This window comes from Labrus mixtus, chromosome 14 (genome assembly GCF_963584025.1).
Source record: "Labrus mixtus chromosome 14, fLabMix1.1, whole genome shotgun sequence".
NCBI classification, from domain to species: domain Eukaryota; kingdom Metazoa; phylum Chordata; class Actinopteri; order Labriformes; family Labridae; genus Labrus; species Labrus mixtus.
In genome coordinates, this window is record NC_083625.1 from 8,600,340 (window position 1) to 8,616,860 (window position 16,521).

The 16,521-nt window shown below is 39.8% G+C and overlaps 2 protein-coding genes across 2 annotated transcripts; one reads left to right on the plus strand and one right to left on the minus strand.

Moving 5' to 3' along the window:
* Positions 1 to 60: 60 nt before the first annotated feature.
* Positions 61 to 6,661, plus strand: chek1 (checkpoint kinase 1). The gene is made up of 14 exons (XM_061054864.1): positions 61 to 213; positions 435 to 500; positions 1,857 to 1,971; positions 2,070 to 2,178; positions 3,043 to 3,107; positions 3,195 to 3,264; positions 3,877 to 4,065; positions 4,614 to 4,718; positions 4,811 to 4,894; positions 4,982 to 5,057; positions 5,148 to 5,316; positions 5,525 to 5,656; positions 5,890 to 5,991; positions 6,233 to 6,661. Exons 2-14 carry the CDS (start codon positions 436 to 438, stop codon positions 6,314 to 6,316), a joined length of 1,365 nt encoding a protein of 454 aa, XP_060910847.1. The 5' UTR covers positions 61 to 213; position 435; the 3' UTR covers positions 6,317 to 6,661.
* A 431-nt stretch (positions 6,662 to 7,092) lies between these two features.
* On the minus strand, positions 7,093 to 16,010 carry LOC132987886 (V-set and immunoglobulin domain-containing protein 10-like 2). The gene is made up of 12 exons (XM_061054865.1): positions 15,735 to 16,010; positions 14,516 to 14,866; positions 12,979 to 13,254; positions 12,566 to 12,841; positions 11,466 to 11,753; positions 11,123 to 11,380; positions 10,742 to 11,032; positions 9,496 to 9,849; positions 8,497 to 8,619; positions 8,368 to 8,392; positions 8,133 to 8,233; positions 7,093 to 7,224 (listed from the first exon to the last, which is right to left on the minus strand). Exons 1-12 carry the CDS (start codon positions 15,808 to 15,810, stop codon positions 7,106 to 7,108), a joined length of 2,538 nt encoding a protein of 845 aa, XP_060910848.1. The 5' UTR covers positions 15,811 to 16,010; the 3' UTR covers positions 7,093 to 7,105.
* Positions 16,011 to 16,521: the final 511 nt, after the last annotated feature.

Below are 16,521 nucleotides of genomic sequence, written 5' to 3' on the forward strand. Positions count from 1 at the left end.
CACATGGAGGCGATGATTCCAGTATGTTTTCAGGAACCGAACACACGAAGAAGAAAAAAGCGGATATGACGACAATGGCGGAAGTTATCGTCGGCACAACAACAACGCGCCAAATTTGTGCACAAATTCACTCCTGTCATCGCCCCAGACAGATGAAAAAGTTTGTCCGGTTTTTTAAAAAGAACATCAGAAAACGTTGCAGGTGCTGTACAGGTAGGGGAGAGTTTCATCTACGAGTAAAAAAACGACTTTCTTATTGTTTTTATTTTTAGTTTAATGTAAAGTAGTGGCACACACACTTTGTTTTACCTTCGCTTTCAAAGATGAAACACTCGAGTCTATGAAGTTAAATATCATACAAGAGTAAAATGCTATGCCATGTATGTGTTTTCTATAAAAGGCTCTTAATGTTTGTGTATTGTTTTTTTTTTTAGCATGGCTGTGCCTTTTGTCCAAGACTGGGATCTTGTTCAGACACTTGGAGAAGGAGCCTATGGAGAGTATGAACTTCTTATATATATATTTTTAAATACATCCTTTCTGGTGTTTATTACTATTAATCACAGCTGTGCATCTCCAGTTTCTTTCACACAAAAAAACAACACAAACGTAAGGTTTCAGGAGAACTGAACAATATGCCAACAGAATAAGATAAAATAAAATAAGATAAGATATACTTTATTCATCCCAGCAGGGAAATAGGATAATACTTTATTGATTCGGGCGTTACAGCAGCACAGACAAGAAAGCTAAAAAATACACATTAAACAGAATAGATAAGATAAATAAAAATAAAAACAGGGGGGTATATACAAGTACAAAATGAATGATGAAGTTAACTGGGGGGGATTGAGAATTGAGACAGTATTTGCAGTGAATGACAAGATAAAGTGACAAGTGATTAAAGTGACTTGGTTTGAGAAATAGCAGCAAGTAATGTAAACAGCAGAGAAGAGAGGCAGTGTTGTATCACAGTAATGCAGAGTGCAGTTATATAATATAATATAATATAATATAGTGCAATATGAACAATATAGTGTAATATAATGAAATGTTATATAATATAGACTAGTATAATAATATAATAAAAATATATAGAATGTACAGTATATATGTATATATATATTGATGCTAAATAATAATACAATGATAATAATGAAGCAGGTCATGTGGGTAGTGTTTTATGGGGTTGAAGTTTTGTGTCAAGGACCGACTGTTATTGTTGTCATAGGCTGCTGTTGTACAGTCTGATGGCAGTGGGCACAAAGGAGCGCCTGAATATAGGTGTTCCAGCAGCCAGCATACATACACAACACATATATACATATATACGACACACATACACATATATACATATATACATACATATCCCACCCATACAAAAAACATGAGCCCACAATACATAGCCAGGATAAAAAAGTGGTATGGATGGTCCATATATCTGGTCTTTGTATCTATCTGGTTCTATCATTTCTATCTGCCAGTTACTGGAAATGTTATCATTCTTTTGGTGCAAATACCAACAAACAATAATTTACCAGTACTTGGAACAGCTTTGTTCCTTCAACTCGATAATAGGCGGACTATCGTACTTGCAATTGAGTCAGGAACTTTATGGTACGTTGTTTTGCAACAGTAATTCACAATAAAGTTTTTCTGGAAGCTCATGTGTAATCTGCAGGAAATCTGACCCCAACCTTGTGTTGTAAGTGGAAGAGTTCACAAAATCCACTGCCGTTTTCTTCACACTATACCAGGAAACATACCTGTCTGAACATATTACCACAGGTTCAATTTGTGTTTTGAATCTTTCTTCACCTCTTGATGCACTTTTTCCTCTAATGTTTGTGTTGCAGAGTGAGGCTGCTCGTGAACAGACAGACAGAGGAGGCGGTCGCAGTGAAAGTGATTGACACTTCTCAGGCTAAAGAGTGTGCTGAAAATGTGAAGAAGGAGGTCTGTGTGCACAAGGTACGTTGTTCACCCTCACTGCAATTAGTACCTACAGTGTGTGTGTGTGTGTGATTAAAGATGTAAAATAAAATGAGAACATTTGCCACTGCTTGTAGATGCTTAACCACCCCAACATCGTACGATTTTTTGGCCATCGGAAAGAAGGTCCCACTATGTACCTCTTCCTGGAGTACTGCACCGGAGGGGAACTGTTTGACCGAATTGGTGAGACGTCTTCGGGTTGTTGTGACCAATAATTCTTTCATATGTAAGATTTGATTGGAGTCACCCCTGTGTGACTTCAACAATACATTGAAAACGTTCAGACTGCAATTCTAATTTTAGATTTGTAAAAAAAAATCAACATGAGTTGAGTTGAGATGGAACAACACTTTTTCAAATTTGCTTTACTGCAACTTAAACAACCGTTAATCATTTTATGATATGGAATTAGACAAGATTACAAACACTGTCAACAAAGGAAATCTTTTGTCACAAGCTCAGGACATCCGTAATGTGACATCACTTTATAATTTAACCAACCTATGTTAGAAGAACGATGTAGTGAATTCCACATTTTATATTTACTTGACGGTCAGACAAAAGTGTGTGTTGTTGGTCTTCTCATTGAAATGAAATGTATTTAAACTACCTATTTGCGAGGTTAGATACATTTTTTTGGAAATGACTTGACTGAATTAATGAACGGTCACCTCAAGTCTGTTGTTGCTTTTTATTTATTGAATTAGGAAAGCACACAATAATCAGCATATCAGCAATACGGATCTATGTCAATATGCATCTATGTTAATTAGCACAAAAAACTAAATGTAATCTGTAGTCCAAAGGCGGGTACTTACAAAAACACAACACAAATGTATAGAACAGGACAGCACACAAAATAGCAAACAAAGTTTTATATTCAAAATGGACACAATTTATTTTAATTAGAAATAACAGACACCTCCCCTAAAAACACCTGATAATAAGTTTCTGTTTCCACAATTTTCCGGTTTGGGATCAATCAAGTGCATCTGTCTATCTTATCGATCTAATCATTGAAGTTATCAAAATGCTGGATTATTTCAGAGCCTGATGTTGGGATGGCAGAAAAAGATGCTCATAGATTTTTCCAGCAGCTCATAGCCGCTGTGGTGAGTGAAGGAGCTTTCTGTGTTGATTTTACTTCATTCACCTGTTTTCTTCTGCTGTGATATAATTCTGTGTCTCCCTTTTTGTAGGACTACCTCCACAGTACTGGCATTACACACAGAGACATAAAACCAGAGAACATTTTGCTGGATGACAAAGGTGACTAAGTTCAATGTGTATGGAGGTGTCAAAGGATTAACTCTGGTTTGTACGGTGGCTGGGAAGTGCAAAGCAAAATTACAAAGTGTGTTAAACACTTTTACAAAATGTGAGACAAATTTGCAGTTTGAAAAACATTTTTACATTTTATGAAACAAAATTGCAAAACCAAAAACACTTACCAAGGACAAAACACATTTACAAGATGTGAGACACTTTTACAATCGCTGAGACAAATTTACAAGAGGCGGAACACTTTTACCAGTCCCCCAAACAAATTTACAAACGACAGAATCTTGACGGAAAGGGAATGTACCGCGACAAAACAAACAAAATGACCCCCTCACTCGATCACTTCCGGGTCACTTCCGACATTTTATACATTCCCTTTTTATCAAGATTCTGTCGTTTGTAAATTTGTTTTATAAGATGTAAATGTGTTTTTCCCTTGGTGTAAGTGTTTTGGTTTTGTAATTTTGTTTTCTAAAAATGTAAAAAGTTTTTTCAAAATGTAAATTTGTCTCACGTTTGTAATTTTGCTTTTCACTTATCAGCCACCGTAGGTTTGCATGTTCTCTCTTACTCGTTTGCTGTTCTCCTTTACCGTATTAGATAACCTGAAGCTGACAGATTTTGGCCTGGCCACCATGTTTCGCTTCAAAGGACGGGAGCGTCGCCTCAATCGACTTTGTGGGACGCTTCCTTATGTGGCTCCGGAGCTTCTCAGCCAATCAGAGTACAGGGCTCAGCCTGCGGATATTTGGGCCTGTGGGATAGTTCTCACTGCCATGCTGGCTGGAGGTAAGTCGGGGGGAAAGTGATCAGCCTGCCCTCATGAAGGTCAGCATGGCTTGAACATGTTGACTTTATGAATCTGTGAGTGCCTCAGACCTCTTCAAAAGGTTCTAAGCTGGATCCCCACATTGGAGAGCACCAGAGGGACACATTCTTTTCAGTCATCTTCAAAACATTTCTCAACACCCATGCAGCACTCTCTGCATCTAGCTTTTTGACTGAGCTAAGAACCTTATTAGATGAAAAGTGTTTTGAAAATCCTGAAACGTTTGGGTGCGCTGCTGAGGACATGATTGAATGGTTGTTTTATATGAATGATCATAATCTGGCTACTCTTCTAAAGCCCGTAAGAAACATCTGGATGTGGTTTTTTTTTTTAGTATTATTGTAATTGATGTGTCTACCTTTTGGTTTTCTTGTCTCTTTGTGTTAATGATTGTGTCTTGTACGCCTGTTTGGGCATATTGTTTATGACACAATAAACAAAAAAATAGATCCACGATCAATCAATCAAAGAATGTATTCATGTTCAGTTTATGTTGTGTCTTTCTCAGAGCTGCCATGGGACCAGCCCTCCGAGAGCTGTCAGGAGTATTCAGACTGGCTGCAGAAGAAAACATACTTACCTCCTTGGAAGAAAATACAACCAATGCCTCTTAGTGAGCCCTTAATTATAAAGAACAGAAAGTTGGCCCAAAGAGGTCTGAGGTGTTTTTTTATTTTCAAATTCACATTCAACTTTTCTTTTCAGGTTTGTTGTCAAAGTTACTGCTGGCCTGTCCGGGTGCACGCATCGCCATCGCAGACATAAAAAAAGACCGCTGGTTTACACAAGGCATGTCTCAAAATCAGTACGATACAAAGAACTCAACTTGAACTTAATCGTTCCCTCGACTGATTTTCTGCCTGTGTGTCTCTGCAGGTGTGAAGCAACCACCTCTTGGCTTAGGAAGCAAACATCTTCGATCAGATGGGGGACTCGTATCCCGGGGCAACAGGTCAGAAATGTGTCTCTTTTGTTAATTCCACTCAAAGTGACATTTCTTTAAGTGCCTGTAATCTCTAAAGTACACTCCTCCCCTCCGTAGTGATGACAGGATGCAGTTTTCCAGCTCTCAGCCTGATTTTGCGGGAGTTGGCTGGGAGGCCATGATGGTAATCAGTCAAACAGACGGTCAAGTTAGCTTCTCTCAGCCTACCAAGCCGGAGCACATGTTACTTGGTAGTCAGCTGCTGGGCACGCCTGGAGCCAGTCAGGTAATTCCCACACTTGGTGCTTGAGTTTTATTCCTATCTGACAATGAGTGTGAACTTCCTGCAACACGTGCTACAGATCAGCCATATTGTTTCTTTGTTTTGCCTTCTTATTTACAAAACAGAAACTAACATTTTATGTCATCCAGCCGTAAAATACTTCATTGATGTGTTAATCTTGTCCTAACTTTTTCCTTCCTCGTGTGTGTAGTCGCCATGGCAGAGATTAGTCCGCAGAATGACGCGTTTCTTCACCACAGTGAATGCCGACGCCTCCTTATCTGACCTGAAAGATGCCTGTGACGGCCTGGCATTGGGCTTCAAACTCACCTGCACCAAACAGGTACATATGTTATGAAGTATACAAGGTCAAAAGACTATTGAGGTTAAAAACACTCTTAAATACAGTGTCCAACTTCACACAACTCCATCTTGTCTCATGTGATTTAACTGGTCTTTTTACTGTTTAGTGTTAATGAATGGATCTGAGCTGAAGCAGGTTAATTCACATGCTTTTTTTAAGCTGCTTGGGACGATAATACATCTCAGTTAAATGAATAAGTATCTGCCTTTTAGGTGACGGTGAGCACGTTGGACAAACGCAATAACAAACTTATCTTCAAAGTCCATTTACTGGAGATGAATCAAAGAGTGCTGCTGGACTTCAGACTGTCAAAGGTGGGTTTTTAGTATTTCACAATAGAATCAATTACAAGATACAAGTAAATATAACAGGTTTACATTAACTGCTACCATTTATTTTGGCATTTTTTTTTATTTCTATTTGCCAGAATGTAAACAACAGTAAAGTAAAATGAATCCAACTTGACTAAACAAAAAGAAAACAGAACCTGGACCTGATAAACTAATGAGTATAGAGTCACAGTAATGTTAGCTCATCATGTTTCTGTGTTTCCAGGGTGACGGTTTGGAGTTCAAGCGTCTCTTTGTGAAAATAAAACACAAGCTTGGTGACATCATCAGCACACAGAAGATCACATGAGAGTCCTGGACAAATGCAAGTACACTGCTCTGGGCACCAGAAAGAGAACCTGTATATATGTAGTTCTAATGATATTTTAGATATGATCTAATGATATTAAATGTACTCTTCTGTTATCTTTGTTTTTTTTGTCCTTCTATCCCTGTGAGAACTGATTCAGTGTTACATGTCAGGATGGCAGACGGGGCTTTTTAAAGGGGTTGGTAATCAGGTTTGAGTTTAGTGTTAGAGTAGGAGGATTGTTAGAGAAGTGTCCTGGTGTGTCCCTTTCCTGCATTTGTGAAGACTGATTTTGTTCTGCAAATGTTTGAATAAAACAATTATTAAAAGGCAAAAACAGAAAAATATTTGTTCTTCCATACTTTGCATCTAATGAACTTGAACACAACATTTTTAGATTGTGATATCTTCACTAGTACCAATACAATCACTAAACTGTCAAACTCACGGTTACTGCAGCCTCTTGCAGAGTTCGGTTTTACTTTATTTTATTATTATGGGACTGTAGTTTACAATATAAGTATCATAATGTGTCTGAGAGGACTTGAAACTTTAAATTTAGACCCTAAAAACTCAGTGTACAGAGCAGAATACTTGACTATGTAATACAGCAACAACAGTTTTGTAGCAAACATTTATAAAGAGCTTGTATTTGTCAGTGTAGATGAGTTAAAATCCACTGTAAGTCCCAGGATACTAGTAATGCCAAAACTGAACAAACTGTCTTAGCTGTCTACAAAAGCATTTCCAAGTTAAATCAAAAATTAAAAAAAAAACTCTGATGTCTGACTATGAGCCGATAGCCTGGACTGTGATGGTGACATTAACAGGCTCATTGTCATCTCCAGGGGGAGGGGCTGGTGTGGTGGTGAGGGGGGAAGATGCCCGTGGTAAAGACATAGTTGGACCTGAAACAGAATAGCAGCTCGGTTCATTATGTAAGAAAAAAAAAAAGTCAATTAATTATTAGTCATTAATGTGCAATTATTAAGTCATTTACTTATTGCTTTTTAAAGTAAAAAATAATTCAGATTTAGTTGTTTCATTCAGCTTCATTAAAAGAAACGTGTGTTCATGTTACTAAGTTAGATAAGGAGGCTAATGTGGTCGAGACTGCCGTGTGGCTCACCGCAAACGTCTGCTGTGACTTTGATATAATAACGGGGACTGCCTTCCTAAATAGAAAACTTGAACCCGTTACCATATAAAGATCTAGCAAGGATGTGATTTTTCTGGATTCTTGATTTTCCAACTTTAAAAGTTGACCCGCAAGACGAAAAACTATCCATGAGGATTTTAGTTGTTGTTCAGTTCAAACCAAACCTGATCATTTAAAAAGGCGAGATCTTGGCTGTTAGTGCTGAAAACAGTTCGTCGACAGCTGACTACAGTTGTGATGAAGGGTTTCACTTCAGGGCGATAAGTACGAGGACATTTCAAAGGGCTGTTTGTACTATGGTTACTATCATGCGCTGGGACTGTCAATGAAACTTCCTGTCTAGTACATTTTTTAAATTCCTATTTCCTACTTTTTTGTGAATTGCGGGCACCATGCCTGATCTGGATAGATAGACTCTTATTGTCATTGTATAAAAGAACAAAACAAAACTTTGTATCTAATGGTTAGGGTCGGTTTAACTGGCTCAGGAATCCATCTCAGTGTTACTACTTTTGAGTTTGTAAAGTCCACCCATGAACTGAAACTGTACACTACATAAAAAAAAGTGTCTAATGTCAAAATTAGTTTCATAATCTAGACATGTAAAGTCGATGTTTATGTTTCCATTATTGTGTATTTCATGTGTGTTTGTCTTACCTGGACTGGCTGATCCACCAATCTCCTCTATCCCCCCCTCTGACTCGGCCACCACTTCATCCTCCGGGAAGTTGATATTTTCCCTCGACTGACTGTGATGCCTGGACAAACCAAAAGAAGATACTGGTTTTATTGCTTTTCTGTACACAGAATTCACCGTTAATATTTTTTTTACAAACTGCAAATTCTTCATTTCTGGTGTTTTTTTAAATATAGATCAAATGCAGATACTCACAAACCAAACAGCAAGTCATGCAATCCTAGGGGACGAAACATAAAATATGAATGCGACATAATGAGACAATTGCAGTGACGGTTTATCGTTTGAGCCATTGGGAGGTTAGTGCTCGTCTATGGGACTCACGTGGATTGTTGTTGCGGTTGCGGATAATGAAGATGAGCAGCAGCAACGTGAGGAAGGCTGCCAAGAGCATCCCGCCAAAAGCTGCTCCGATTACAGCAGGTAGGACATTAGAGCTCGGTTCCGCTGCAACACATCACAGTTACATATTGCAAAATAGAACGTCTGACAAAACACAGAATTGTCTCACACTGTTTATTCAACGTGTTACACCTCCGTCTGGTGGTTCTCAACCCATGTCAGCGTTGTTTTTAGTTTTTTCTTTTTTAAGTATAAGCCAAATTTGTGATTTTTTTTGTAAATGTTTGCTTCCCTGTCTCAAGTAAGATTACATTAATTCTGTGCAGTGTGTCTTTATGATAAAGAAAAACTGAAGTGCTTTCGATGGAGTAAATGACACACTGCCTTTTAAAATAAAAAGTTAAAGTCAACGGGAATAAATCAACCTCATGTTTAAATGAACAGAAGTTCCTCACAGGGTAACTGATGCATTAAAAGCACATGGGTTGAAAACCACCGTCCTGTTCTAACCTGACCAATAAGCCTTTCTACACTCTCAGTCATAACCTGATTTGATAAGAGCAGTCACACCCGAATAAACACTGTACAGTAGAAACATACAGTTTATAAGAAGCACCACAGGCCAGTTAGAGGAAAGGTAAGGAGCAGGCAAGGTAGAGAGGAAGTGAGTGGTGCAGTGCTGTGATGTGTGTGTAATTGTTTGTGTTTTAGTTTGTGTATGAGTCTTTCACCTAAGTGGATAACAAAAAAAAAAAAAGTTAGACTGTCAGTAAAATAATGAGCAAAACAGCAACATCAACAAAGTTATCATCACCTGATTCACCTGTCACCTTTTGCTTTACTATTTGGTTTTTTTTCCCTGCATTTGTTCATCTTTAATTTATTACTATCCAATTATTAAGGCGACACAGACTCTAGGCCCTGTCTTTGCTTACTCGTGTATCTAACCACACTAATCCTCACTCTGGTCACTTACTATACCTGGAGACTTTGCTGAAGAAGCGTGTCCGACGGTGCGGTGGTTGACAGGTGTGACGCGGAACTGGTAGGTCTCAGTTGGTGTCAGTCTCCCTACTGTCTGTCTCCGGACCTCTGGGTCCTGGATGATGTTCTGGTACCAGACCAGCGGACCGATCTTCGACTTCGTCTCCTCTTTTGAGTCGTTGCTGCCGCCTCTCCTTCCTGGTTGCTCTGACATCCATCGGTGCTCCAGGATGAAACCTGTCCAGCCGCTTTCTTCTTCACTCTCTACCAGCCACTCCAGCTCCACCTCGTTACGTTGTCGGCCATTGTACTCCACTTTTACCAGGGTCACATTGGGTGGCATGGGGTGTCCTGATGAAGGAGAAAAAACACAACTGGACTGAAATACTGAAATGGACATCAGTAAGCAAGACATTTAAGATATTTAGATGAATGCACATATCATTTTTCTTTCTGACATTCATGTCCTACAAGATGAATTATACTGGTTTTGGTGATTTTACTTTCTTGCTAACCATGAGGTCAAAACTTTTGTCCACTAGGATTCTTTGTTTAATCACCAAATGCTTGCAAAGCTGATTCCACTTCAATCAGCCTCAGCCGTACTTTCTGTTTAGCGCCTACAGTATACTGTATTCAGAATGGTAAAAGTGTAATACTTTAAATATTATAAGAATTGCACCATTTTACTTAGCATGTTAGCATTGTCACTAGAGCTTTGTTTTTACATCGAGTCTGCCACTGCGCCATAACAAAGCTCCTCTGTCACGACGCCTTTGTACTTTCACATTGGAACCACAACGGCTGACAAAATGCTGGCCCCTCCCTGTGTGTTATTTTTTTGGTACCCAAAGGTTGCCGATATATATGGGTAATTAAGACAGTGGTCACTTTCTTTTGCTCGCATCAGCTTTTGGTTCAAGATATGGCTGAAGATCTGAAGTGTTTTTTCAAGCCTTAGTACTTTCGATACTATTGTTCATTAAAATAACCAAGATTGTATCATTTTGAATGATTTCATATCAACTATATATGCAATATCTGGATGCAAAGTAAGGCTCATTGTGCTAATTGTTTAATTAATTGTGGACATGTTGGGGGTGTAACATGAGTCAAACATATTGGTCGATGACTTCTTTCATTCCATTTAAAAGCCAGGTTTGTAAGGTAATGGTCTTGGAGTCAATCCTCTGGCAGGAAGACAATACATATTCATAGTTAAAAAAACAGAAACATTTCTTACTCTTGACCACAAGAGTGACATTGATTTCAGTTCCTCCCACTGCATTGGATGTGGAGCATCTGTACTCGCCGCTGTCTTGATTCTCATGTGTGTCTCTCACTGTCAGATTTGCCCATGCAGATGTTCTTTGCAGCCTGTACTTGGAGGTGTCTCGGACGTCCACGCCCTGATTGTTAAACCAGGTGATTTCACTGACAGGAAGGTAGTTGGCTCTAAGATTGCAGGTGAGCTGGACATCACTGCCCTCGTACACTGACACGACTTTGCGCTGCGTCAGCAGTACAGGAGCCTCTACAGGTGATAATGTGAAGAATTGACAAGTCAACAAAGTATTTCTGCTGATGTTTGTTTTGATTGGTGTATTTGAGAATGTTAACTGACCAAGTGTGAGCCTGCAGGTCTTGGTTTGTGCCAGAAGTGGATGTCTAGCATGGCAGGTGTAGGGTATCCCACCTTGAGCAGTGCCATAGCGGAGGATCAAGATGTTTGAGTTTTCTTCCCCACCGTTCCCCTGTCCCCCCGGGCCCTCCCACCACACCAAGGCCTTTGGGGTTCCCCCATCCCAGGTGCAGGAAAGCAGCAGATACTTTCTGTTGTTAGTTATGTAGGCAAAACACACTGGCTCTGCCGGGGGAATGTCTGATGGAGAAGAGGTTTAAATGAGTTGAAGTTTGAAAGACAGCATAAAAGTGTGAAATGGGAAAAGTAAATGTAACTTTCTTACATGAGCGTGTGCTGCACTCTAATGATTGTTTAAGTGCTATGTGGGAGCCAACGCATGTGAACGAACTGCTATTAGAATTCAAGTCTTCAGATCGCAGCAAGATGGCAGTATTGGTCAAGGGGTAACTTTGCTGCCCTGTGTCAGACTCGTTTTGTGCCACTCGATGCAGGTCCCCGGTCCAGTGGAGGTTGGGGGAGGGGAAACCCCCGGACCAGGAGCAGAGGAGTCTCAGAGAGGTGTGATTCAGAGTCGGCTCCACAGAACAGGATGGGGAGCCATCTGGTGGGTCTGTGGGGATAAGATACAGCGTAACAACAAGGTAGGGATGTGTAAAGTGGGGTTTGTATGAGGTCATTGGGGCCAGGGACAGTGCCTATAGAACTAAAATTTAAAGGATGTTTGATATGAATCAACTTAGTAAAATTAGATAGGAATTTTTTTTTTTAAAAGTCTTGTTACATAGTGTATTATCTCTGACAAATGATCTGAGTGACTTTCAGAAATTCAATAACTTAACAAGAACAAATATTTTAACAGAATGACAAGCGTCCAGTTCTCCAGCCCACCAACGCTTGCCATGGCTGTGAAATCACAGCGAGGTACCTTCCAGAGAGTCCAATCAACTTCCCAGTCGGGCCAGAGCAGGAGAATAGGTCTGCAGCATATCCACCACCCTCTGCTGTGAGTGTGTTTGTGTCTGAGTGTGTGTCAGATGTGTATTTGGAGGGCTTATGGTTCTGTTTTGGAGTCTCACAGAGTGTAGGGAGTAGGGGAATTGCAGAGGTGATTGGCTGAAAGAAGCAAGAAATGAAGGAGGTTTTGGTGTAACACTGAAAATAGGACAGGTTTAACTGGAGGTGCAGGGAGTGTTATTTCAGTAGGAGATTAAGTGTTAATACAGATGAAAAATCAAAGGTGATTAAGATCCTGGATTTGTGTTCTCTTAGTCTTGAACTTTAAATGTCAAATCTGAATCTAGGTCTTTGCCATTTGTAGCACCAAGACAGAGGAACACAAGCTGAGACTGATTAAAGAGATTTACTGAAGACTAGGAGGATTGATGGCATGGGCCAGGGTGAGAGATCAGAGTTCACACTCACAGTAGACAGTCAGGCTGATGGATTTTTTGGAGCGGGTGTTGAGGTAAGTGTTCTGTGCCAAGCAGGCGTAGTCGCCGGTGTGCATGCGGAAGATCTTAGTGATGGTATAATGCGGCCCGGCGTAGACCTGGGAGTTGTTGTGGAACCAGACGTATTGACTGGCTGGGTTCGACTGGGCTTGACACAGTAAAGAAACTGTCTCTCTTTCCACAGCTGAATATCCTCGCTCTGTTATTGTGTATGGAGACACGTCGATCTGAGGAATGTCCGGGCCAACTGAGGACAACAGGGAGGGTTTAAGAAATCACCAAGTAAATGCATAGCTGCTGTGATATAGTGTCTGAAAAGGATTTAACTTCTACTAGATATAAAGTCAGAAACCCAAGTGTTTCTCCAAGTGAAAAATGACTTACAGATGGTTTCCAGCAGTAACCGGTTGGAGCTCTCGGTGTTGACAGCATTGCTGGCCACGCAGCGGTACCAGCCAGAGTGGTTACGGTTGACATTTGTCACGTTAATAACACTGGTGTTGCTGTGTGCAAAGGTTGTGATGTTGCCACCACGGGTTTCATGTTGCCACACATACTGGATTGGTCCGGTCCCATTTTCAAGATTGCAGCGCATCCACATCGTAGAGCCTTCCACTGGAGATACATCACTCATCAGCAGGAAGGGCCTTGTGATTGGAACTGTATTCAAGAAAAAAAAGTCTCAAAGTAAGTTTGTTTTCTGTCTCATTAACAGAAGAGCATTGTTCATGAATAAAATCTATGTATGCTGATGACATATCACACTACCTTTATATATTTAGCCTGAACAGGTATCAACATCCAAGCTGAGTGAGGCTGCAATTGCTTTTAAGGGTTTTTTATACACATGGTTGTACTTGTAAAGTACTAGATGGCAAACAATGTGTTTAATTTTAAATTACTTTAAAAAAGCATTCAAATTGGGGCGCTGGTGGCGCAGTGGTTGGTGCGCGCGCCCCTTGTATGGAGGCTGTGGTCTTCCAGGCAGGTGGCCCGGGTTCGGATCTGGCCTGTGGCTCCTTTCTCGCATGTCATTCCCCACTCTCTCTCCCTGATTTCTGGCTCTATCCGCTGTCATATCTCTCAATTAAAGGCACAAAAAGCCCAAAAATAAATCTTACAAAAAAAAAAAAACATTCAAATCTGCAATTTTGTTTTAATCGCTGAAGACTAAAACAAATTCTGATCTAACCATGTTGGTTCATAGTCTTAAAATCCAATTATTATGTTTTTAATGTCAGTATTGGAAGAGATTAAATAAAAAATGTATCTTTGGCCAGAGCAGGGCTTGCTCCGCCCACTTATTTAAGCTAAATGTCTCCTTAATTTCATTTTTAATGTATTAATATAAGAATGGTTTCACTGTCCTATTTCAAAAAGGGTTCGATAATATGTTATGTTTATGTCGCAAAAAGAAGAATAAGCTTATATCGTGGATGTTATCTCAGTGACATCAGAGGATATGAAGCCCAACAATGGCAGTCACCATATTGGAACTGCTGACTCCAACTCACTTCCAACAGGCAAAGAGGTGGAGTTGAGACTGATTTAATACCTTGGTTGCTGAAACTCGCCCATCCCGCTTGGCTGGCTTCTCATCTAGCTAGCAAATCCCAACCAACAATTTGAGGTCATTATGTGGGGCTCCCGCTGTGCTGTGCTTCCGAAATGATGAAACACATTGTGGATTCACAGACTGGGACGCCAATATTACACTGTTGCGGAATCATTAGATCAATATTGGAATATGGATGTTACCTCAAACATGTTATTAGAGTGGTGGTTTGGTTTGGAGTATACAAGACAAAAGTATCCCCATCAGCTCCTCATTACACAAACACACACTTCCCACCAACACCCACCCACTCTGCTAACTACACCGCTGTGTGAAGAAGGTGTTTCAGAGAACAGGCGGTCTTACTTCGGACAGTGAGGTGCACGTAGTAGTAGTAGACTTTGGGCTCTAGCTCGATGTCATAGAAGGCCTGGCAGGTGAACAGGCCATGAGCGGCCACAGGCAGGTTCTCGATGCTCACAGCTGCGCTGTTTGAGATGATTGTGATCTTTCCAAGTGTCTCTGCCAGCTTCTGGATCCTCGTTCCTTTGCCCAAATTATACACCACAGCTTTTATAGCTTCAGTGCCTGGCTTGGTGAAGCTCCATATGTACATGTCAGGTAAAGCGGCCCCGCACTCCAGGATCACAGCTTTGCCCACTACCCCATACACGCTGATGTCCTGGTACACCACCTCCCAGTTGTGATTGATCTTCACTGCAAGAGGGGGAAGAGGACACGCAGGTATGCATGCAAAGGAATGGAGTGGAGGAAAATGAGATGGTGGTGTAGTGTGCCCTGACAGTGTTCAGTTACAGGATTGGTTACACTGTACGTTTCAGACACACTGATAGTTTTAAAAAGCGATTCAAAACCGAGTAATGGGATTAGTCAAACAGTTTTTCCAGCCACAATGTTTTCATCTTCTGCATCTTATTTCTTTAACTATTTTCTTTATTTTTGTGATGTTCTTACAGACCTTATAGGGCTGAATAATATAATAAAACGTAAATGTAAATGTAGGTATAACCTTTTTTTTTTAATCCTAGGATGAAAACTGTTGTGTGACACAATGAAATATAATAAACAAATGAAAGTAGCGTTCAGTGCTAATATAATTCAGAAAATGTATTGTAGGTCTTTTCTAATAGATTTTGTTTTTAAATGTATAATAACACATCCCCAATAATAAATTGTCCGGGTCAATATATATCCGATATATTGATGTATGGATATATTTAATATTAGCTCATCGCAGATACATTGGTATCATAGCATGTCTTATCAAAGAACAATAACATTTTTATTATTTAAAATGTAAAATTGTCTATTTAATAAATGACACAGTAAACTGATTTTTATCCCCCCAAAAATCTCTTGTGTTTTTATTTACAGAGGTTAAACATAATCATGACATACTTTTTAAAACTAGCTATCAATTATTGGTGTGATTAACCAAAATCATTGCTATAACTGAAGTAATAGCAGGTTTTATTCTAATGCTGTTTGACTGGTCAAGTACTCTTATGTAGAAGACAATCTGTAATTCAAATAGACGAAAATGAATCAAAGACACAGGACTTACCATAAGTCGTAGAAGTGGCCTCAGTACATGTGCATTGGAGGAAAAGAAATGCCAGTCCTAGCAGTTGGGCCACCATGGTATCATGATGATCCAGAGTCCAACAACCTTTTTACTCTTTAAAAAATGTTAATATGAAAACGTAGAGCTATGGCCCCCGGAAACAGCCTTTCATAAGTTGCCTTCCCTGAAGTTGTCTCTTTTCTTCTCTCAGATCCAGAGGTAGAATCCCATTGACCGTATGAGACTGAGAGTAGGAAGGGACGGAGGGTCACTAAACTGATTTGGACTCAATTATTCATGTGTTTTTCCTTTCTCTCTACCCCTCCTTCCCTCTTTCTTTCTCCTGCAGGGTTAGAATAACACAGCGATACACAGCTCATCTATTATACAGGTTAGAAGCATAGGAGGACAGGTTAGTCTTCCAAACACACCTGCACATTAACTAATAGCTGATATCAAGGCTCTTCACATGAACATTACTCCACTAGACTTTATATTTCTTCTGCACCTTTTCTCCTAATTCACAAGTCAACACTGTCATTTATTTATTGATTTGTACGTTTATATAATTCATTGCCCAAACAATACAATTAAACACATAAATAAAATCTCAAAGCTTGAATTAAATCAACGTTCGTTGAGTATATCAAAATGATTTTTGGAGTAATCAAAGATTTGTTTAACTCTGCTATGCGACAGAATGATGAATTCTTCATCCAGATAGAAACAATCTTCTTTTCAGCCTGCCTTACAGGGGATGTGCACAAAATAAGGAATGACAAACGGA

What these genes read in the sequence shown, in the direction of transcription:
- LOC132987886 (XM_061054865.1), bottom strand. Translation starts at nt 15,810, where the DNA reads ATGGTGGCCCAACTGCTAGGACTGGCATTTCTTTTCCTCCAATGCACA. An exon ending in GTTACTGCTGGAAACCATCT is followed by an intron (nt 12,842 to 12,978) that starts GTAAGTCATTTT and finishes TGTTGTCCTCAG; the next exon opens with TTGGCCCGGACATTCCTCAG. An exon ending in CATCAGCCTGACTGTCTACT is followed by an intron (nt 11,754 to 12,565) that starts GTGAGTGTGAAC and finishes TTATCCCCACAG; the next exon opens with ACCCACCAGATGGCTCCCCA.
- chek1 (XM_061054864.1), top strand. Translation starts at nt 436, where the DNA reads ATGGCTGTGCCTTTTGTCCAAGACTGGGATCTTGTTCAGACACTTGGA. An exon ending in GGAGAAGGAGCCTATGGAGA is followed by an intron (nt 501 to 1,856) that starts GTATGAACTTCT and finishes TTTGTGTTGCAG; the next exon opens with AGTGAGGCTGCTCGTGAACA. An exon ending in CACTGCCATGCTGGCTGGAG is followed by an intron (nt 4,066 to 4,613) that starts GTAAGTCGGGGG and finishes TGTCTTTCTCAG; the next exon opens with AGCTGCCATGGGACCAGCCC.